The following is a 22,762-nucleotide window of genomic DNA, read 5'->3' on the forward strand; positions in this document are numbered from 1 at the left end:
TGATGGTGGTGTGGTTGTAGAAAGTAGGATGGGGGCGTCTGGGTGGCTCAGTGGGTTAAAGCCTCTGCCTTCGGCTCAGGTCATGATCCCAGGGTCCTGGGATCGAGCCCCACATTGGGCTCTCTGCTCAGCGGGGAGCCTGCTTCCTCCTCTCTCTCTCTGCCTGCCTCTCTGCCTACTTGTGATCTCTGTCTGTCAAATAAATAAATAAAATCTTTAAAACAAAACAAAAAAAAGAAAGAAAATAGTATCACCAAACAGGCCCTGAAAACGTGGAGCCAAGATATGCAGTTGTGGACCAGCAAAACAGCCAGATTTACCCTTGGTAAGAAATTGTGATGAACACTGGCTTTCGAGGTGTGCTCAGTAACCCGATTTTATTGGCCATTGTATCCATTTGTCCTGGGTTGTACCTGGGTTAAGGGAAATGATTGTTTACCTGCAAAATTAGGTAATATAACTACTTTATATACACTTTTTGGTAGAGATTGGTCTTCATATTAAAAAAAATTAATGGGTTTTAACTATAAGTAAAAACATCATGATTTCAGTAATCAAGTAGATTAAATACCTTTGGCTCCATGAAGCCCTCTTTTCATTTTTGTTCTTTCTTTGGACTTCTAGATGTATTTCTATCTGCTCATAAAAGGTACTGGTGTAGACTTTGCCCTGCATAGCCTTAGGATGTGGAACCAGATGGAAGTTAGGAAAATGAAAGAATGGGCTTGCACCTGTTTAAAAATGTATAGTTTATAATCGTATAGAGCCTTTGATTCTTCTGGGTATTTTCATTTTTGAATCTAGCATAAGTCATGTACAAGTTTTATCTTTCTGTGACTTTTTTTCTTGGCCTAACTGCTGTTCCAAAAATCCTGTATTAAATGCTTTTCTGTTAATACGTGAAAATGTCAGAAAAGTAAAGTAGTTTTCTGTTTTCCTTGAAGATTTTATTTATTTATTTGACACAGATACCGAGAAAAAGCACAAGCACGGGGAGCGGCAGGCAGAGGGTGAGGGAGAAGCAGGTTCTCTGCTGAGCAGGGAGCCCGATGCGGGGCTCTATCCCAGGACCCTGGGATCTTGACCTGAGCTGGAGGCAGACGCTTGACGGACTGAGCCACCCAGGCATCCCTAGAGTTTTCAGACAATTTAACAATTGCGTCAAAATATTGTTCCTCCAAAGATCCTTACCTGGTTGTGTGTCTCAGTTTGTGCAACAGGAACTATTGTGCAAAATCGTCTCATGGGGATTGACTGGGGCAACAGGACTGTCCAGTTTTCCTTAGGCTTGGACAGATCAGATCCAGAGCTTATGAGAAATGTAACTTTACCAAGTGTCCTGGTTTTTCCTTGTTAAAACAGTTGGTAAAGTAAGCTTCATAGTGAAGCAAGCTCCCAAGACTGAGCCCAAGAAACCTCTAACTGCACCATTTTTTTTAAGATTTATTTATTTATTTATTTGATGGAGAGAGAGAGATCACAAGTAGGCAGAGAGGCAGGCAGAGAGAGGGGGAAGCAGGCTCCCCGCTGAGCAGAGAGCCCCATGCGGGGCTTGATCCCAAGACCCTGAGACCATGACCTGAGCCGAAGGCAGAGGCTTAACCCACTGAGCCACCCAGGCATCCCTAACTGCGCCATTTTTATCATCCCTTGTAATTAGGTCAGCCGGCTCCGTAAGGCTGGCTATGGCTTGTAGGAGTCTTGCAATGTAGACATTCTTATTTTTAAACTAATCTGTATACGAGGAAAAAAATGAGTTATTTGGTAAATACGGTTCTTCACTATCATTCTTTTAAGAGCGTTTCTTTTTTTACGCTTTTCTTTTTATGAAGAGTATGTACTATGGGAAAGGAAAAAGAGGGAGATTTTAGGTTCTGTACCCAGTTCCAATTCTAGTGTGTGGGGCGGTGGGGGGGGCTTCCCCACATCAATAAGTAATTCTCGCGCACAAGCAGGGTATCCGAGAATTCACCCTAATAATTCTGACACTACCTGGAGATCGCATTAATTCCCACGGGTAGGGCTCAGTCTTGAGAGACTGCCCCCCACCCCTTCTGCCCTGACATCCGGTGTCCCCCGAAAGCACCTGTTGTCACCTGTGCTGCTGGCTGATTGGACATAGATTGAAGGTTCCAGCTGTCCCTTCTGTGGGTTTGATTAATTTGCTAGAGCAGCACACACAACTCGGACATTTTACTTAAAAAGTTACAGGTTGACTGTAAAAGAGTATAGCAGGACCAGCCAGGTGGGAGAGATGGCATGTAAGGCGCAGGTTCTAAGAGGAGTGGAGTGTGGGCGCTCTCAGAGCTGGCTGCTCTCCCCACACTCCGTGTGTTCGCCAACCAGTAGGCTCACCAAACCTCATCGTCTTGGGTCTGTGTGGAGGCTTCATGACATCACGTTTTTGGTTATATCATTGGTGTTGGCCCAGGATTCAACCTCCAGCTCCTCCCCTTCCTGGAGGTCAGGGTGGGAGGGTTGAAAGTTCTAACCCACTCAGGCACCGGGTTGGTTCCCCTGGCAACCAGCTCCTATCCTTAGGTGCTTTCCAGAAGCCTCTTCCTTAACATAACAAAGACCGGTGCACCGCTCTCCTTACTTAGGAAATTCAGGGGTTTTAAGAACTCTGCCAGAAATGCAAGGAGGACTAAATACGCATTTCCCATTTTCACAACATCTCGGGTATGTGTGTGTTGCTGGCAACCGGACCCAAAGCGTGTAGGTTTGAGTTCATCCGGAACGAACAGGCTGTCCTCTTCACGGCAGGGAAACCCCATGTTGGTTTAGGTGTTGATCGTGTTTTATCCCATGTCACCCCAGCCCGCAAGTGGTGGCATATATTTGGTTTACTGTGAGTGTGAGTGTGGACAAGACCACGGCCAGGCACTAGGGCAGAAGGAAGCTGCGCAAGCAGGATGCAAGCCGTGACCTTGACCTTAACTGCTAACTGGCCGAGTCCTCTGGCCCTGGCTTTGGATTTCACATGGGCTCTGTCCCTTCATGACTCAGGGGCCCTTTGGGCCATCAGCACATCACCAGGGTGCATTCTTTTCCACTTTCTGATGTTTCCTGAGTATCCGGACCAGGGCACAAGCAGGGATGAATACATTCCTGTTGCTTTGCAATAGCGGCTTTAGAAGGGACCATGAGGAAGAGGAGGTAGGCATTACTGCCCTGCTCCCCGCCTCGGTCCCCGCAGATAACCTGTGAGTAGGAAGCTGTGTTAAGGAAGGGGGGAAAGAGACTCTGGGACCCCCCCTCTCAGCAGACCGACTTTCTCCTTTAGCGCCTTCTGATCCATCCAACAAGATGGTAGCCTACGGATTCTCCCTTCCAGAAGCCCCTGGTGGAGGGTGTGCACATCCGGGAGCGACCATGAGCCCCTTTAATCCTCGCCCTCCTCTTCTCTCCTGCAGTCATCCGTCTGTGCTAAGATCGTGCAGCTCCTGGGACAGAATGAGGTGGACTGTCGCCAGAAGCAGGTGGTCATCCTGAGCCAGGATAGCTTCTACCGCGTCCTCACGTCGGAGCAGAAGGCCAAAGCCCTGAAGGGCCAGTTCAATTTTGATCACCCGGGTGAGTCAGCGGTAGAGTGGTATGTGTGTGTGTGTGTCTGTGTGTCTGTGTGTGTCTGTGTCTGCGCGCGCTTGCTGGTTCACTGAGGACGTTGTTTGACCCCTTGGAATCTGTTTCTGTGGATAACACGGGGATGAATGAATGACCTTACGGGGTTATGGTGGGACCTGAAGAAGGAATTTTGAAATGCATCACACAGTTGCATGGCGTAGTGACTAGGGCTTGCGTCTGAACGAGGGTGACTCTGTGTGAGCCTGTTACTTGAGATTGGCACAAGCACAGCTGGTTCTTCTGCCTCCTCTGATCTGAAGCAACTTGTGCCCCCCCCCACCCCTCTTCCCACACACGTGTGCCCATGGCAGGCTGTGAAACTCACCGACTGGCAGAGAGGACCGTGGAGGGCCCAGCATGTCTGCTTGTGTGACTTTTGCCTTGACAGTCCCAGAACAGTGCATTGCCCTTCAGCTGGTTTGGTTCTTTTTTTTTTTTTTTTAAGATTTTATTTGTCAGAGAGAAAGAGAGCATAAGCAGGGGGGAGGCAGCAGGCAGAGGGAGAAGCAGACTCCCTGCGGAGCAGGGAGCCGGATGCCCCGAGATCATGATCTCGGACCCCGAGATCATGACCTGAGTTGAAGGCAGATGCTTAACCAACTGAGCCACTCAGGTGCCCCGGGTTTTGGTTCCTGTAAGTGTTGGAATCAAAACCTGGTGCCCCTAACACTCCCCTAATTGTGTGTATACTTTTCCAGATTAACATGTGCCAGCTGCCAAGACAGCGGCTGAACCTGGAGGAGAGAGGGGGCTGGGGCCAGGGGGTGGGGAAGAGAAAGGTAGAAAAAAGAAGTGAGTCCCTCAGAACGCATTCATACATTCTGTTTTGAGATCCAGGGAGTTTGCCTTCTGTTTCGGGTAGAGATCTGGCCTTTTTCAGTGGGAGTGTATGTGCTCCTCTAGGGTGTGGTATACATCCACAACATAGATGTGGATGGTTATAGGAGAAGTCATTTTAAAATTCAGCAACATTTAAACAGTCTGATTTCCCTCAGATGCCTTTGACAATGAACTCATCTTCAAAACACTCAAAGAAATCACCGAAGGGAAGACGGTGCAGATTCCCGTGTATGACTTTGTCTCCCATTCCCGGTAAGTGAGCTCGTCCTGGTCTAGGCGTTGTTCCTCGCAGCTCCCAGAGCCATCCCGGTTTCCAGGCTGCGGGCTGGGGCCTCCCCTGCCCTGTGCCCGTGGCCACCTGTGCGTGAGCGGCAGCAATGTGCGCCATGGGTGTGCATGCGTTGGGGCGTTTACCCGGTGCTTCCAGTCTGCTCATCACCTTTTCCTGACTCTGAGAGGACAAGTTCATGAGTTTGGGCTCAGTTGAGGGACGATACACTTGTCCTGATTCCCAGCCCAGAGCTGTTATTCCTGCAATCAGATGTGAACGGGCTGGGTAGAGGACACGGGAGGAAAAACCAAGAAAACTGTTCTTTCTTCTCTATTGGTTGGACCTCAAAGAGAGGTGTCAGGGAACTGAGGTCACCAGAGACCACATGCTCAACTCTCAGGAGAGTTTCTCAGTCATGTCCTTTCTGCTGGTCTGTGTTTATGCTCCTGATGAGGTGTACAGGAGGGGCTCATCTTTCCCTCTGAGTGGTTGCCCAAGGCTTCTAGAGGACTTCATGACGCCTGCTGGCCAGGCTCCCAAGCTCCCTCGAGCCTCCCAGGACTCTGCTCACTCTGTGTCTTGGGACTGACTTCCCAGGCAGACTCTAAACTTCTGAATGGCATTTCAAGCACGCGTCGTTGCTCCTTATTCTTGGCTAGTAATTACTCAGGAAGTGTTTTCAGTGCGGCACTGTTTTGAAAGTTTCTCCCACCTGCTTTTTTCATCCTTCCCTCTTGGTTCCTTTTTTTTTCATTCTCTCAAGTGGAATTTTTTTTTTTTAATGGGAAATTAGATTTTGTGCATCTTTTGCTACCAAATGTCTCTATAATTAAAAGCCCATCTCTGTCTCCCTGTGTGTTCCTTTAGTACTATCTCAGCCAGCCTTTGATGAGGGATTCCTCGCATGTTCTGTGCCTTTCCCAGAACTGGAGGGTGTGGCAGAGATTGGCTGGAGGAGGAGGAGGAGAGTGAACACTGTGCTGGAGAAGACAGGCTGCTCAGCGCCTTGCCCTCATCCCTCCCCAGTATCTTCTCAAGGGTGTCTTGCTAAGGACCAGATGCTACTGTGCTGAAAACTCAACAAGGTGCACCTCCAGCATCAAACCACCACAGACCGTGTAGGAATAAAGGGGTTTGGTATAGGAATTGGAGCTAGTAAGAGTGTTGAGGGGGTTGCTGGGAGAGCTAAGATCTGGGAGGCTGTGGTCTGAGGCACTGGAGAAGAAGCCAGTGTCCATGGCAAGTCCAAGGAGCTGCCACATCTGAGCCCCAGCCTCCAAGGGGGGCCACTTAGAGAGTGCCTGCAAAGTAGCCCTGTGTGGCTATTAAGGTTTCTTAAAAATGATATGGGTTTTGTTTCATCTTCTACATTTCCCATTGGCAAAGCACCCTGGGACCCCAGAGGGAAAAGGATTCTGGGAATTGTAGTTTCTAGCCTTAGCAGCAAGTGGTGGTGATGTCCTGTCTATGGGAGACAAGGGAGCCCACCAGCTCTCAGGTCCAGGGCAGGGCAGTGCCCCAGAATTAAAATGCAGCCCAAGAACTAAAGTTAGGGCCTAAGGAGGAGTGTGAAGGAGGGAGGAAGGGTTGGAGTATTTAGAGCAGGTTGAATAGAGGAGGTGATATTTAAACTGTATATTGGAAAGCGTAAGAAGTCGTTGGGGAAGGGGATTTTCAAGGTAATGGGTAGAGAAGCAGTTCAAGGACGAGCTTGGTGGGGAATCACAGCTGGTTAGGAGGGGCAGGTTGCGGGTGAGTGTGTGGGAAGAGTGGCTGGAGGCAGGCCGGCCCCAGAGAGGAGAGGCCGGGGCCGCCAGGGCCAGATGGAGAATGTGTTGGGAGTAGGGAGTCACAGACAGCTGTTCGGTAGGAGCAGATGGTTCTGGTGTCAGCAAGAGAAGATCACGATGCTATTTATGAAGTCCTTAGAGTAGTAGCCGAGGTGAGAGCCTCCCGTCAGGCGGTGAAAGTCCGCAGGCAGGATCTGACTGGCCGGAGGGGGTGGGGTCGTGTGTGCCGAGTGAGCTCCATCAGGTTCATGCATTAAGCAGCGAAACCCCAGCAGAATTCCCGTCTGGACGTGATGTCCTCCCCCCACCCCTGATTCCTTTCATACCATACATTCGATAGCCCCTCTCTTTAGTGGCCCACAGCCCATCTCTTTGTGAAACTTCTCCGGACCGCTTTTGGGCACAGCCGTCCCTCCGCTCTCAAGGGCCACTCGTCAGGGACCCAGCTGTTCCGAGCTTACGGCTCCTGCTGGGTCCGCGGGCCTTTCATGGTGACGTACAAACGGATGTTGGACTAAGACCGAGAAGAGTCTTGTTTGCTGTAAAATACCCTTCTCTGGCCTTGCCTCTCATAAGCCACCCGAGAAACTTGGATTCAGGATTTCTCAAATGCTCTGATCGTCTCGGTGTCGTGTGTGGACTTCGCAGCCAGACTCCAAACTTCTTCCCAGAATATTGCACCAGCGTGGCTCCTCGCTCGTTCTGGCTTGGCAGTTGCACAGTAGATGTTGTTCTTAGCTGTGGGCGGTTGGAAGGGTTCTCCTCCCTGGATGTACGTTCACACGTGGGAAGGGATCGATTCCAGCTTCTTGGGGCACCGAGAAGAGCACGGACAGCAACGTTTTCCTTGCTTTCCCGGGCTCGAAGAGGCGTGTTTGTTGAGTTGGAAAACCACCTGTTCCTTGTTCATGCTTATCAGCGAGGCGTCCTGATCGCGCTGGATCTGGTGTCGGCCCACGTACACCTAGCACGGGTCACTATGCTCTCCGGGTGTGTGTTTTCCAGACGGAGCTCTGGGAGTCCCCCTTCCCCACGGAAACGGAAACATTTCCGTTTCCCAGCAGAGACTTCCCACCCTCTTCCGTGCAGGGCACTTGCCCAGAGTGGCTCCCGTTTCCCTTCTGAGCTCTGTCTAGTTAGGTTCGTTATCCTAAACCACGGTGGGCCCCCTGTTTTCTGGTCGCTGACACTCCTCCAGACCGGTGCTCCTCACCCCTGGCCGCACATTAGAAACACCTGGAGTGGTTTTATAAAATACCAACACTCTGGCTCTACCCCAGATGAATGAAATCAGAGCCCCGAGGGGTGGGGCCCAGGCATACATTTTTTTCCTTCTAAAGATTTTATTTAAGTATTTGACAGAGAGCGGGCACAGGCAGAGGGAGCAGCAGGCAGAGGGAGAGGGATCTGGATTCGATCCCAGGACCCTGGGACCATGACCTGGGCTGAGGGCAGATGCTTAACCCACTGAGCCACCCAGGTATCCCAGGCATATTTTTTTAAGATTTTATTTATTTGAGAGAGAGCACACATGCGTGTGTGCACACGTGCGGTGGGGGAGTGGTGCAGAGGGACAGGGAGAGAGAATCTTTGGCAGATTCCACGCTCGGCAGAGGCTCAGTCTCAGGACCCTGAGATCATGACCTGAGCTGAAACCAAGAGTCGTCTCTTAACTGACTGAGCCTCCCAGGTGCCCCCAGACATACATATTTTTTTTTAAAGCTCCCCAGATGGGTCTCTGTGCATCCAGAATTACATCACTGCTCTAGAGAGTCTCCTAATCTTACCTGGTCCTCTTCTGTTGCCTTTTCTACCTCCTGTTCTGGCCCTTGGGTAGTGGCTCCCAACAGTTGCCTGACTTAGAATTTGCACCGGAACCCCCGGGTCTGAGCGAATAAGGAATCAAAGAGTGTTTATAGGAGGGAAGCTCCGTGCATCCTCTCGCCTGGGCAGCTGCCGACTCCATGTGTTTGCACAGATAAACCCGTTGTCTTAAGGCTTTAAAAAATTGTTAAAAAAAATTAAAAAATTGTTTTATTTTACATTGTTTTATTTGGTTTTATTCCTCAGTGTGCGCGTGAGTAGTAAACCTTGCAGTGGGAACCTTCACCTTGCTTTCCGTGACTTTGGGGCAAGAGGCCATAGATGATGGTTAGGACGGAAGCAGATGGTGACCTTGTGGGGTAGGTGGAGAGGTCATGCATACCCCTGCCTCCCTGAGGAGGAGGAGGAGAGCACCTTCAGCCCCGGACCACAAACACACCGCTGCTTTCTTGTGGAGCCGGACCAGACGGAGCACCGGCTTTCCCTCCCTGGAGGCGCTTCCTCTCCTCTGCAACTTCCTTTTTCTGCCTCCTCCTCTCCGGACCCTTTCTGCCTCCTTCAGTTGCCGCCAGATGGGGGAGGGGTTGGGGCTGTTGGGAGAAGACTGAGTTTCTGTTTGTGAAAGTTCAGCCTTAGCTTCCATAAATGCCAGGCCTGAGAGCATTCCTGGAGACGCCTCCAGAAAAAAGAAGGAGTCACATCTGCTTCTGTCTTTCTCTGTTGTGCGTTCAGCAGCATGGTTTTTTTTTTTTTTTTTTTTTTTTTAAATCCCAAGGAGAGGGACGACTGCCTTCTATTTCTGCTTTATGGTGAGAGCTCAGAGGAGACATTTGCCCCAGTTGTGATGGCCCTTTGGTTGGCCGTCAGTGGGGGTCCAAGGGCTCTGCAAGGCGGCGGTAGCTTCCCTCTTTTGTTCCTGCTGTAGGTCTGCGGGGAGGGGGCCCTAGACCCCCAGACAAATGCTGCTGTCCTCCACCCTTTGCTCACCCTGCCCGGTTCGGCCCATCATCTGCTCTGTGCTTTGCAGGAAGGAGGAGACGGTCACCGTCTACCCCGCGGATGTGGTGCTCTTTGAAGGGATCCTGGCCTTCTACTCCCAGGAGGTGCGAGACCTGTTCCAGATGAAGCTTTTCGTGGACACAGATGCGGACACCCGGCTCTCCCGCAGAGGTGGGTTCTGAAAGCCTCCAGCGGCCCCGTCCAGCTAAGCCAGTTCAGCCCCAGGATGTCCTGCTGCTCAAACACCTGGTGGCATCTGAGAAGGGATTAGTCACTGTGTTGGATAACGAAAGGCTTGTGAGGTCACGGAGATGAAGTCAGAAGTTTACGTTGTGGTTTTGCGGGGGAAAAAGTTGGATTAAATGCCCAGTTCTGTGTGGTTTTCCCACAGGCATCGTCATCAAGATAGGAACTAAAACTAGGATGTCTGGGGGCAGGAATCCCTAGCGCCCACGGCGCTGGGCAGCTCGTCCCACCAGCCCGCTTCTCTAGTCTTTATTTTCCAGAAAGCTCTACGGAGGTTTGGTCCCTCTCTCTGGCCAGCTGTGGAGCAGTCGCTCAGTCATTCCCTCTGCAGGCCTTACTGAGGGGGTGCCTGTGTAGGTCTCCGTGCCTGGTGTCCTGAGGGACGAGCTGTCCTTTGGTGGGGAGCGGAGCCTGTGATTCAGCCCGGCAGGACATGGAGTGGAGCCCTTGCTTCCACCTGCGGGATCAGGAGCCTTCACGGGGGGTGTGGCAGGGTGATGACGTAGACAACGCAAGAAATTACACGGTGCAAACACAGACACACAGGGCTCGTTCCAGAAAGCGGGTGGCTGGAGTTCCTAGATGGCTGTCTAGAGAGATGTTGGAAATCGCTTGAGGCAGATTATGGGGACTGTGGCTTCCCATTTGGTCCCTGGTCCATGAGGGAGATCTACCAAGGGGTTTTGAGTAGGGCAGACGAAAGGGCCTCAGTTCTCTGTTGGGAGATGAGTCTGCTGGAGGGCATGGGAGTGAAGACGGTAGGTAGGGCTGCTGTAGGAGGTGGCAGGGGTGAGAGGGTACCAGCAGAGTCAGAAAATGACAGCCCCCTGTAGGGGCCATGGGGGTGTTCCACATGGAACAGGAATGAGACCCTGGGAGTGACAAGGGTGACTCCTAGTCACAGAGCAAATCTTGGGCAGGTTGGACTTAAAAAAAAAAAATTATTTATTTATTTATTTATTTGTGAGGGAAAGAGAGAGAGTGAGTGTGTACAAGCAGGAGGAGCGGCAGGCAGAGGGAGACTCAGGTTCCCCGCTGAGCAGGGAGCCCAGTGGCGGGGCTCGATCCCAAGACCCTGAGATGACCTGAGCCGAAGGCAGATGCTTAACTGACTGAGCTGCCCAGGCGCCCTGGCTGATTGGAATTTTTATAAGTTCTAGCCCAGAGCCTTCTGACCTCAAAGCCTGTAACATGTTCTCTTCTCAGTTCATGAAACAAATTTGTGCTTTATCCACGTAAGTCCTCTTTGCAAGAACTAGAAATGGAACCAGCAGAATCTAGAGAAATGAGACCTTGGATTTTGTCCTCCCAAGGAAGAGTGTCTACGCTCTGTTAAGTGAGTTGTTCTTCCACTTCCACTCCGAGGTGGCGTGGGGGTAGAACTTCTCAGTGGAAGAAAGGAGAGTGGGAGGCCCGTGTTCTAGTCCCACAGTCTCCAGCTAGCTTTGTGACTTTGGTGGCGCTTGGGACTCGTGTGACCTCCCAGGCTTGGGTTTCTTTATGGATAAGGTGAAGGAGACAGGCCTGTTTAGAGGGTCATGACTTGGGCTGGGAAAGAGTTGCGTGGTCTTTTTTAATAGATCATCAAGGCTCGAGCCTGGTATGCCCCTCCTGCACCCACCCCAGGGCCTGGTGTATCTGTCACCTTCATCCCCAAACCCAGGTCCTGCCATGGTTGATCTACTCCATGTCCCAGTTAGTCTGTCAAATCTGGGAGGTGGCATAATGCACCTGGGGCGGGGGTGGGTGGAATTGGAGTCAGATGAATTCTACTTAAATCCTGATTTCACCATTCAGTCGATGTCTGACCTCCGGCAGGTTATGTTGTAACCTCTTAGTCCCTTACAAATAGGGATACACGGGTTGGTTGATGATGTATTGATCAGTACCCCTGGGTTGTGGGGAGGAGCCGTAGGCAGGTTAAATGCCTGGCGGTGTGTTAGCTGATAACCGTCCGTGTGTTAGGTCGGGTCTGCATTGTCTGAGATGGTAGATGTTCTGTTTTCCTGAGTTCTCCATCAGGACTGGTCAGAACCTCTGAGTGTTCATCTCATCCTCGGGAACGGGGACGCCGGCCTGATCATCATCAGGTCAGCACCTGGCACTGAAGTCCCGGGGAGGGGAAGTGCAGTTAAATGCTTGAGGGAGGAGGGCATGCGAGCCATGGCCAAATAGAACCAAATTTGAGAAATCCAGAATTCAGAATCCTTGAAAATCAGACTAGCTTGGCCTCTAATTCAAACGGATCATCATGGCACTGATGGCACAGAGAATTCTCCCTTGCTCGCTTGTGCTGGGATCCTCGTGCCACATGAGGGGAAGACAGGAGGTGATGGTGGCTTTCTCTGGGGTTTCTCCGGTCGCATCCCTGATGCTCCCAGGGGGGCTGTCGCTTTCCCTCTCAGACCTCTGCCTTCTTGTGTCACTTGCTGGTGAGTCACTTCCCTGGTGGACTTGCGGGGCCTTTCCACATGCTGCTTCGACAAGTTCATTCTCTGTCCTTGTAGGACAGGAAACATGCCTGGCATGTGCTTTGTGGGATGGGAGGGTGGGTTAGTCAGCAGCTGCTGGGCCTCAGAACCTTCCTGGAGACTTGAGTTAGTGCCATGCTTTTGCCCTTCTGCGTGTCACCGGGCCCGTGACCCTCGCGGTCACAGTTGACCATCGTGTTGAATGGGGGCTTTGCCTTTGAGCCGTGCAGCCTCGGAAGCACCTCCGTCACGGGAACCCCTCATACTTCGGGGTCTTGGCTTCTCCAGCTTTCACCTTCCCGCCATGTGTGTTATTTACTCTAACCCACCCTTGAATTTGGAGACAGGGAAGAACTGAGACCGGGGACCAAGGAGGGCTGACACCTGCTCTCTTTTCTGCTGTAATTCTCTGTGTCCACTCCCCACAGCTTCAGGGCTGCAGCGGACCTTGAGATGGTTAGTCTGTTACTAGAGTAACACATGTCCTCGACTAATTTTTAAATTGATTTTGCTGAACCATTGAGAAATTGTATTTATCCTGGGTCCTTCTAAATTTCATTCTTGGCTGTGGCTGACCAGAGGAGCCCTGGTGGCTTTGGAAGGGCGGCCGTGAGAGCCAAGCGGGGAAGGTGGGCAGACGGGTAGTCTCCTGCCCTTTCCCCCTCTTCTGAAAGGGCCTTTTCCTTTCCAAGTAAATGTGCCGGGTCAGAGTGATGATCAGGGAGCCGGTATTGAGTCCCTGGAGTTTGCGGTTTGTGCCAAGACCTTGTTCTGACTCAGTCCTTGGCTTGGCCCTGTTTCCTGATTTCGCCTGAGGAGCCGGGCACTTTGGTGCCGTGAACTGGCTGGCCTTGTGTTGTCCTTGGCTCGAGGTGGGGTCTCGGGCTGTTGGAGGTGGTAACTTAGTGGAAGGCTCTCAGGGAGCAGAGGTGGGTGATGCCGTTTGGTTTTGCACGTTCCCAGTGTCTGGGCAACATTCTCCCCCATTTCCTGTTTTCCCTTCCCGGGGTAGAAACTGTAGGGTGGCTCCTCCCTGTCTTCCCTGTTTCTCCCTCTCCACTGTGTCTTCCCGTGCGTCCGTGCCCTGCGGTCCCTCCCGCACGGCACCCCCCCACTCCCACCTTTCCAGCTGCTCTGAGGGACCCCGACTCTTGACTGGGTCTGGCCTGCTCACCTGAGCTCACCTGAGCTCACCTGAATTCCTCTGAATTCACAGATGCTGCTCTCCTAGGGGCCCCCTGCTCCATCAGGGAGCTGTCCTTCTCCTGAAGCTTTCCAGATTCGGTTACCGCCCTCATGGGTGGTAGAAATTCAGGTTTACTGAATATATCCCATGTACCAGCCACAGCACTGAAGACTTTAAGCCCATCCCCCTGTACTCTGGAGTAATGACCTTATGAGAAGGTCTCTGTGTATCATGTCTCTATTTTACAGTTAAGGAAAATGAGATTCACAGAGGTTGGGTAACCTTTCTAAGGTCACAGAGGTAAGAGTGGGATCAGGATTCCAGCCTGGGTGGGTTCTGCCTGTGTTGCTCCAGGTGGCGGGCCCAGGGCCTAGAGCAGCAGCCTTGGGGTGACTCTCCTGCTCCCCGTGCTTGCCCCCAGCCCTGCGCCTTCCCCACGCAGTGGTGTAGGCGCAGATGACAAGGGAGCCGCTGGCTGGGGCCGGGGACAGTGGGAGAGCCCCTGGGGAGCCCGCGGGCCCGTGTGTGTGTGTGTGCCGGGGGAAGGACACAGGGGCCCACGCCATGCACTCCAGCCGCACTCGTGTGCAGAGCGTGTCTTGTGAAACACACACATCAGGCTTCTGCATGGCTTTTAAGCAAAAGCTGCCCGAGTGTGGCCGTGTGTTTGTTTCTTCCCCAGCTCTGATACCCTTTGCCCTGGCTTCCTTTTCCCTTTGTACTTTATCTGGGAACGTGGAGAAATTGGAGGCCACCCTGGCTGTGTGTTTTGGCTGGGGGAAGCCCGGTCGCAGGCGGGCCAGGGCTCCGGAGGCTGGTGGGGCGAGCCACGTGGCGGCCCGGCTCCCTGGCAGAGCCGCCGGCCCCATGTCAAAATGCCCTGGAACACCATTTCCTGGCCGGGGGGAGGCGCCTCTGCTGGTCCCGGGGCCGGGAGGGGCCGTGGGACAAGCCCTGACCCATCGGCAACCTGCCGATTGCCCGAGACCAGGGTTCCTGAGGAGATGTCTTGTAAATGCAGGCGCTGCTGGGAGAGTCAGGAGGTCTGGCCGTGTCACCTGACCCTCTGGAATGTGGTCTTCTCGCCATCTAATCTCACACATTCCACACCAGCCCGAATCCTAACACCACAGCCTCCGTCTTTCCTGCCCCTGCCTGTGTGCGTGTGTGCGTGCATGTGCGGACACACAGAATTATCTAGAGACGTGGCTGTAGGGAAATTCACTCCCAAGTGTGCCCTGGTGCGTTTGCAGTGAGGTTCCTCCCCTGCTGAGTCTGTAACCTGAGAAATGGTCGAGAGGAACCAAGGGGCCTTCAAGAGTGGTTGCTGATGGACAGGGCACCCTCTCGGGGTCGGGGTGGAAGATCGGGCAGCCATGGGGCTGAGATTTACAACATAGGGAGGCGCTGTTTTGACGGAGAGACTCTCCTCCCAAGTTTTCACTGCCGAGTTTGGGGGGAAGCTTGAGGCTCAGGGAGGTTGGTGCGGAGTGGCAGAGCCAGGCTCCTAGTCCCTTCGATGGTCAGACCCTTTTTCTGTTTTTGACGAAAGACTGTTAAAATAATAAAGGTGTTGGGTGAAAGCCCTTGAATGACACCGCCCCAGGGGGAGAAGGTTGAAGATGGGGAGTGCAGCCCACCGTTTCCAAACCAGGGTGTTGTCCCCTCACACGAGGTGTTTTCTGTTTGCAAGCCCCCGTGCTTGAGGTCAGCAGGAGTGGCTGGCCACAGTGGGACCCTCTGCCCGGCCTCCGCCCCTGTAGGGGCTGGAATGTTGGGGGCGGGGGGTGCAGGTGTGATAAGGTGGCACGTCAGCAGTAAGTCCGCGGGCCGCACGCAGGTAAGTGACTGCAAGGGGACGCCGTCCAGGAGCCACACCTCCCCTCTGGGCCCCGTCTGCTCCCTGTTACGAGCCCTGCAGGACCGTCCTGCTTTTTTATGTTGTTCACACTGAAATTTTATTTGGGTCAAATGCTGCTTGAAACCAGAAGACTGTTGGCTGAGGCTGGACAGCCTTTTGCTTCAGAAGATCCTTATGTCATCGCCCAGTTTGACTCTAGCAATAAAAATGTAACTTGTTTTTCTTGAAGCTGCTGCTGACCTGCTCTTGGTCAAGTCTCTCAGGAATCCGGCTTGTGAATCATCCAGAGTAATCGCAGAGCCCGAGTGAGCCTGGTCTGCCTCACGAAGGGCGGACATGTATTGGCTCATGCACCATTTTCTTGATTCTTGTTTTTCCTTTTCTTATAGTATTAAGGGACATCAGCGAAAGAGGGAGGGACCTTGAGCAGATTTTATCTCAGTACATTACGTTCGTCAAGCCTGCCTTTGAGGAATTCTGCTTGCCAGTGAGTTGTGTTCTTGGTTTGTTTTTTGTTGAATTTAGCATTTAAAACTGAATCTCACACATACAGGTATGTAAGCCGATGGAGCCCCCGGCCTGAATTTCATTTCTCTCTGAATGATCCTCTGTCCTCCAGTCCCAAGAAAGGGCAGCCTTTGAGGCTTTGTGCTCTCTGGGAGCTGTCGGCCGCCATCTTTGTCAGAATGGTCCTTCAGGGTCCCGCTGTCTGACTCCAGCAAACTCTGCACTCCTTGCTTGGTGGGCTCACGGTGTGAGGGTGCGCCATACCTAAGCGTAGACTCGGCCATTGGGATCTTCAGAAGGTCTGTGATGGTTGTAGTATTGGTGTAGGGAGGGCTCAGCAGTAGGGTATTTCCTTCTGAATCTCTTCGGCTACTGCATGGAGGCCCTCCCCCCACCCCGCCCCTTTGAGCTTGTCTTTGGCCCCTGGATACGTTCCCCAATGCGAAGTGTCCTGCCATGTTGGAATAAGCTTCCTTCCTTCTGCCATGGCACAGGCTCATCATTCCTCCTTTGGCAGCTGGGAACTCTCTGGGTGGTGGCTTTCAGAGAAGGGAGGTCGGAGATACGGGGAATTTTCAGTGTTTAGTGAGTCGGCCCTCAGCACAGGAAACACTCTCGGCTTCAGGGGACAGAGAGGTGAGTGCTGAGGGAGGCCCACCAGGGACAAGAGGTGCGGCGGTTGTAGCGGTTGGGTGGGGGGCAGGGGTAGTGGTAGAGGAAGAGGTAGGAGGTGATGTCGTTTGAGAAGAAGCGTTTAACTCAGGAGATGCCTGCACCTATGTCGGGTGTCCTCACCAGGTTGACCTCACCAGGGTCTAACTGCCTAACGATTTATAATGAACGTTAAGTGAGAGTGGGGAGACATTGGGACTTAGCCTGATCTTGGGTGATCTCTTCTGGGAGACTGGAAGCTGCGGGCATGGAGAAGAGGTGTAGAGTGAGGCCGAGTGTGGGAATTTCTGTTTCTCCGAGTAATGAACTTCTTTCTTTCTCCTGGAAGAGTATGATTTCCAACTGTCTGTTCCTTCAAGTCTGTTAGTAGGTTTTGCACCAAACCAGACAAGACTTCTGTTGTTTCAGATTGGGGACAGGTGGACTTTCTGAGTCAGTCTGAGTAACGCTGATGGCCTGCTCATTCCCCTGGAGAGGACTGGGTCACAGGATTAGGTTTCCGGGCAGAGGGCAGAGGGAGTGGAGAAGCCAGGAAATTTGATCCATCCGTCTCTCTATCTGAGGACGACGACTCCTCTTTTTACCTTAATAATAGCACAAGGTAAACTTACTGGACATGAACTAGAGTTAACTGTCACTTTTCTGCTGTTTCACTTAGTTATAACAGAGCTTAAAGTTCTGCACATTTTTCTGGGTGGTTTCTGCTTGTTCCCACTGTCCAGCCACTCTGTGTTCAGGGAAGATCAGGTCATTCCTGTGTAAGCCAGGAGCTCAGATCTGATAAATTGTCTGCCTAGTTCAGGTTGAGTTTGGGCCTGACACAGTTGCATTTGAATGGTTTTACTACACAAGATGCCCATGTGCCGAAGGCATTGTTAGGTGGTCTTACGCTAGACGTAAGCTGGGTCACACACCAGAACACAGTTACTTGTAAAGTGGTCCACAAAATTCCAGTGAAATAAGAAAACAAAAAAGGGAATGTATCTAATTGTGGCTTTACTTTTTTTTTTTTTTTTAAGTGTGGTAACAAAATGATTATGAAAATGGTCATCAGGGGGATTATTTTTCTTGGGTTTACCCTTGTGTTAGGATCAGTGGTGTCACCTTTCAGACTGTGTGTAGAAGTCCAAGGTGAACCACTTCCCTTTTCAATTTGGGTTTTTCTAATTCATATTTTTCTCAGTAGGGAGGAGGCAGCTATGAGTTTCGTTTCAAAGACCACATTCTCAGGGCAGGTCCTAAACTTAAATAGTATTAAACCATTAATAATGAAAGATCAAGAGAGCTGATTTATTGTGATTTAGGTAAAGGAGCTAAAAAAATACTGTGTGGGCAGCCTCAAGCTGCCGCCCTCTGGGGTCAGTGGTAGGAAGGCTGACCCTTTTCTCATGGCCCCTCAAGAGGGGCGTGGACCAGTTTGTTTCTTCTTTAATGTGTTGTGAATTTCTTTCTCCACAGACAAAGAAATACGCTGATGTGATCATTCCTAGAGGTGCAGATAATCTAGGTGAGTCCTGGTGGGGAGTCATCCCATGGATGCATAACTTCTACCCTATGTCAGTCATACTTTGAGACAGGATGTGGTGACCAGGCAAGGTTCCATGGACGTGGCTGAACCACTGGTCTGTTCCTGGGAGCCAGAAAGGAATTTCTGCTTACATAGTTGGCCTTGGGAACAGGCCCTTGTGTACATGTGTGTATGGCCATGGTCACAAACAGGAACTCATGCTTCTCTAACAGAAACCAGAGGGCTGGAGACTGGCCTTTGCTGTCACTCCCAGCAATGACACTTAGAGGCCTTGCATCCAAGGCCATCTTTTAGCAAAAGCACACATTCTTCTTAATTCAGTTTAGAATGACCTGCCATCAAGGTAGCCCTTCTGAAAGGGAGCTGGTTGCATTTATTTATTTGTTGGTTTCGGCTTGTCTGAGAAGTAGGGGTACCTCTGGGCTGAGGCAGACTGGGGCATGATCTGTGAGAAGTCCCTACCTTCTCATTCTCTTTTTAATTAATTTCAACTTTCTTCCATTTAAACAGTTAATTTTTTTTGCTGAGTCATTTGGGAGTCTGTCATAGCAATGAATATTTCACTGTGTATTTCTTAATTTTTTTTTTTTAAGATTTAGTTTATTTTAGAGAGAAAAGGGGGAGAGGCAGAGGGAGATGGAGAGAACTGCAGGCAGGCTCCCCACTGAGTGCGGAGCCCGATGAGGGGCTCGGTCTCAGGACCCTGGGATCATGACCTGAGCTGAAACCAGGAGTCGGATGCCCAAACGACTGAGCCACCCAGGTGCCCCTCACTGTGTATTTCTTAAAGAGAAGGGCATTTTCATTCCTGGCCACAGAACAACCATTCCATCCAGAGAAGTAAAGATTGATAATTTCTTTTGACAGACTTGAGGCATGTAGGCCCGTCGTTTTGTAGAATGGCCCTTAATTTGGGTTTATCTTTGTTTCCTCATGATTGGATTCAGTTTATACAACCCTGGAAGAACACCGTAGGAGAGACGTTGTGTTGCACGTGTTCTTTGTGCAGCATCTCAGAAAGTACTCGATTTTCATTCCACGTCTGGTGATGGTGTCGTCAACATCAGTCACTTGCTTGAGATGAACCGTTTATTTCTAACGCTAAGAACGGAGAGTCCCCATGTTACATTTCCTCTGGAGGAAAGAGCCTTCTGCAGGGATCAGTCTACTTGGGATGGGGGGCCTGGTGGGTTCCCTGGTGGAAGGCTTGTCTCCTCTCTGCACTGTCCCTAACACAGCCGCTCTCTGCCCCACAGTGGCCATCAACCTCATTGTGCAACACATTCAGGACATCCTGAACGGAGGGCTCTCCAAACGGCAGACCAATGGCTATCTGAACGGCTACATCCCTTCACGCAAGAGGCAGCCGTCGGAGTCCAGCAGCCGGCCCCATTGACCCCTGTCTCCTTCCGGCCCGGCCCCTCTCTTCAAGAGACAGGAGGAGGGATCAGAAGGCACTGTTCATTTGTACATGTGCTTTCCTAGGACATTGCTGTATTTAAGAACACACCATGGAGATGACATGCCTTTGTTTTTCCTTTTTTTTTTTTGTTTTTTTTTGTGCTTTGGAGCAGCGAAACGAAACCGAATTTGACCCTGAGCTTAAATGACAAACTGTGCCAACTACTACTGGTGATGCCTAATTATGAATCCAACGTGTAACCAGTTATAAATACATATATATATATAAAAGGATCTATTTTTGTGTAAATGTACAAATACTGTAAAGCTGTTTGCTGTAAGTATTGTGCAGGAGGGCCTGTACTTGAGTGTCCGGGGCTTGAGCTGGAGTCTCACCGAGGGGCTGTGGCCGCTGTGTTCCGCGGGGGGGGGGGGCAGGCTCAGGCATGGGTGCGGGAGGTGGGCGGTGGAGAAGGGGGGCCCCGGCTCATGGCTCTCGTGCCTGTGTAACTCGAGGACAGTGGAGCTGGGAGCCTTGGCTCGCCCCTCCCCTGCCAGGGGCCGCCGCCTTTGAGCCAGAGCTTAATCATGTGTTCACAAGAGATACTCCTTTCTTTCCTTCTTTCTCTTTCTTTCTTTCTTTTTCTTCTTCTTTTTTTTTTTTTTTTTTTTTTGAGTTGAAATTAGGCAAGACCTCAGCTCAAAAATCAAACTCAGGGAAGAGGCCCACTAAGGAGAACAAATCTGTGTTTTCTTCTTGCCCAGTGCCGCCCCCCGCCCCCCTACCCAGCTGCCTGGGTAGCTCAGCCACTCCTTCCTGACCCACCTGCTTCTCAGTCTCTCCACAAGCCAGAGCTGCCCCTCTCTCCTTCCCTGACGGGCATGTGACGGGCTCTCTTCTGCAAAGGGGGGCGAGGAGAGAGTCGAACGGTATCTGGTGTTGTGTCCGAGGAAACACTGAGGGAAGTCCGCGATCAGATTCCTTGGGCCTTGTGCCAGAGGGTGGCTCGCACGGTGGCCCCTTGAGTCTGGGCTTTGGTTGAGGACTTCTGCTGGCGGAAGGACAGCCGACAGCCCTTCGCAGGGTGGCAGGGGGAGTGAGTGGTCGTTCCTGCTCACTGAGAAGCAGGGCCTGGCAGTGGGGTGAGGACAGCACGCACCTCTCAGCGGCAATGCTTGCCAGCAGCGCGCCAGCCAGGCAGATGGCCAGGTTCCAGGGAGAGCCCCACCTCTCCTGAGGGCTCCCTCTTTGGGAGGAACACAGATCCCTGAAGATTCTTGGTGGAGGAAATGGGGGGACCAAGTGAGACCCAGGAGGGGTGATGAGAGGGTCCTGAAACCTCCGCGATGAACCGCAGACGAGCAGGAGCCCTTCACTTCCCCGCTGACCATCTCCGTGCTCTGCAGGCCATGCCCGCAGCCTTCCCACCGCCTGAAGCATTTGGGGGGACTTTCTCCCCACGTTGCTTTCCCAGCCCGCCGGAGCCATTCAGGTACATCTGACACCACGTCTCTCTAGTCACACCGAATTGTCTCTCAGACTCATTGCCGTCCAGTTTTGATTCCTCTTTTCTGGACTCAATGGGACTCTCTCTCACCCTGTGTGGCTGTTTGAAAAAGTCCGGCCTCCTCCCCAGCAGAGCTTTGCCGCCCCTGAGACATTCAGGAGACAGCTGCGGGCTTGCGGGGGAGCTCCCGAGGGTGGGAGCGAGGGAAGGCTCCCGACGGGCCTGCGTCTGAGGCCGGTGCTCTTCGGGATGAGTATGTTCTGGAATGCGGCAGCACCCGTCCTCTCTCTCTCGCCATGCCTTGCACGGTTCTCAGATGAAGGGTGGGTGGCAGGCCTGGGTTAGGATCCTGAGGACCCAAGGCCTCTTGGCCTGGACGGGGCCTCTCTGTGCTCAGGGGCAGCCCACCCCTGTCTGGGGGAGCCTTGGCCTTTCAGTGGGTAGCACATTCAACTTTACTTGAAGCTCCCAGGTGCCAAACCATTTAGTGCCTTGGCTGTCTGTCCCACTGCCCCGGAAGATGGAGTCTTCTCATCTCTGAGCCTTGATGTCCTCACCTGCTTCCTCATCTACCTGTGGTGTTGGGACCAAGCTTCCAGTGTTTCTCAGTAGCCCGGTTGCTGGGAAATGGCTCTAGGGCTGCCTTGCCTCCTGGTAAAAACCATCCCCAGTTCTTGATGGCTTGGCTTGGGACACTGGACTGTGCCCACTGGGCAACGCTGACAACTCCCTTGGTTCTGCGACACACTGGGGCAAGGAAGGGATGAGAAGCTCTGTCCCTGTGTGGCCCCCTCAGCATTTAGCCAACTCTCTGAACTTGAGCTTTCTGTGTGACAAATCCTGGACTCGGGATTTTGAGTCATTAGGTCTCTGATTCCACTGGAGAGTCAGCGCTAGGATCGTTGGGCCAGAAACCATGACCCGAGGCCGCTGGGTCCTCTCTGTGGTCCAGCAGGGAGGTACCGGCAAGCAGGGTGAGGTGATGTCGGTCATGTGTGCGTGGGAGTCCTGTGGCTTCCGAGCTGCCCAATGGTGCTTGCTGCTTCCCTACCCCTGCCCAGGTGTTACCCATAGACCAAGTGTGTAGGGAACAAGTATCCACACTTTGTGTCCTGGGAAGACCTGACCTCACACTCCTTCATGCTGATGGAACTTGTGCTGACCCAGGTTTCTTTATCTTGGGCAGCCTGAGGCCAGTAGGGGCAGAGAGATTGGATTCTGTAGGAGGAGCTCACGAGTGTCTCGAACTTTGGTTTGGGGTGGATAGAGTAGGCCCTTGAAGAGGCAGTGGTTAGACAAGGAGATCCCCGAAGGACAGGCCAGGGGAGGGTGGCAGGGGAAGGTCTCCAGTTCCTCCTTCAGAGCCCGTCATTCCAACAACCCGCTCTGGTCTTGGCTGCCGTGGTCATGTGGATGCTGCCGTCCTGCCTCGCCTGGGCTCGGCACTGGACACTTGTCTCTGTGCCCGGGGCAGACTGCCAGTTTCTCATGAGGCCACTAGGTCAGGCTGTGAAGGCTCTCGTGCTCCTTGGCGCCGTGGGGAAGCAGGAGGGACTGGAGCCCAGTCGGTTTCTGTATCCCCTCCTTTGCTGTCCTTGTTCTGCTCCCTTGATGAGCAGCCTTGACCTGTGCTAGCACCTGAGGCCAGCGGAGGGAGGCAGTAGCCTCTGGCAGGGCGGTATTTTCTGCTCTGGAGTCTCGTACCTGCCTGTCCAGGATTCCAGCACCAAGGACCCGCGTTGGGTTAGGCTGGCTAGGGAAGGTTCTGCATTGCAGGGCTCTGCTGCCAGAGAGGACCGGCTGGGCTTCCCTCACTCCCTTTCACCCTGTCTCAGGGTGAAGTGGGGGAAACGGGCTTGGTGTCCGGTACAACAAGGCAGAGAACATGTAGAGAAAAGCACTAGGGTTGGTCTGGAGCTCAGAGTCCCTTTCGATCTTTTGTCTCTGGGCCCCGTGCTGCCCTCCTTAGGCCAGGTGGCTGGTGTTAGATCAGCATCCGTGCTGCTCTTAGAGGCGGTGAGTGCCTAGCTG

The 22,762-nt window shown here is 52.3% G+C and overlaps 1 protein-coding gene across 1 annotated transcript; it reads left to right on the forward strand.

Moving 5' to 3' along the window:
• The first annotated feature begins 3,420 nt into the window (after positions 1 to 3,420).
• Positions 3,421 to 19,536, forward strand: UCK2 (uridine-cytidine kinase 2). Its single transcript, XM_080824364.1, has 6 exons — positions 3,421 to 3,576; positions 4,623 to 4,719; positions 9,380 to 9,522; positions 15,505 to 15,602; positions 17,753 to 17,801; positions 19,079 to 19,536. Exons 3-6 carry the CDS (start codon positions 9,474 to 9,476, stop codon positions 19,216 to 19,218), a joined length of 336 nt encoding a protein of 111 aa, XP_080680490.1. The 5' UTR covers positions 3,421 to 3,576; positions 4,623 to 4,719; positions 9,380 to 9,473; the 3' UTR covers positions 19,219 to 19,536.
• Positions 19,537 to 22,762: the final 3,226 nt, after the last annotated feature.

Source organism: Martes martes (assembly GCF_963455335.1).
Source record: "Martes martes genome assembly, chromosome: 15".
Classification (NCBI taxonomy): Eukaryota; Metazoa; Chordata; class Mammalia; order Carnivora; family Mustelidae; genus Martes; species Martes martes.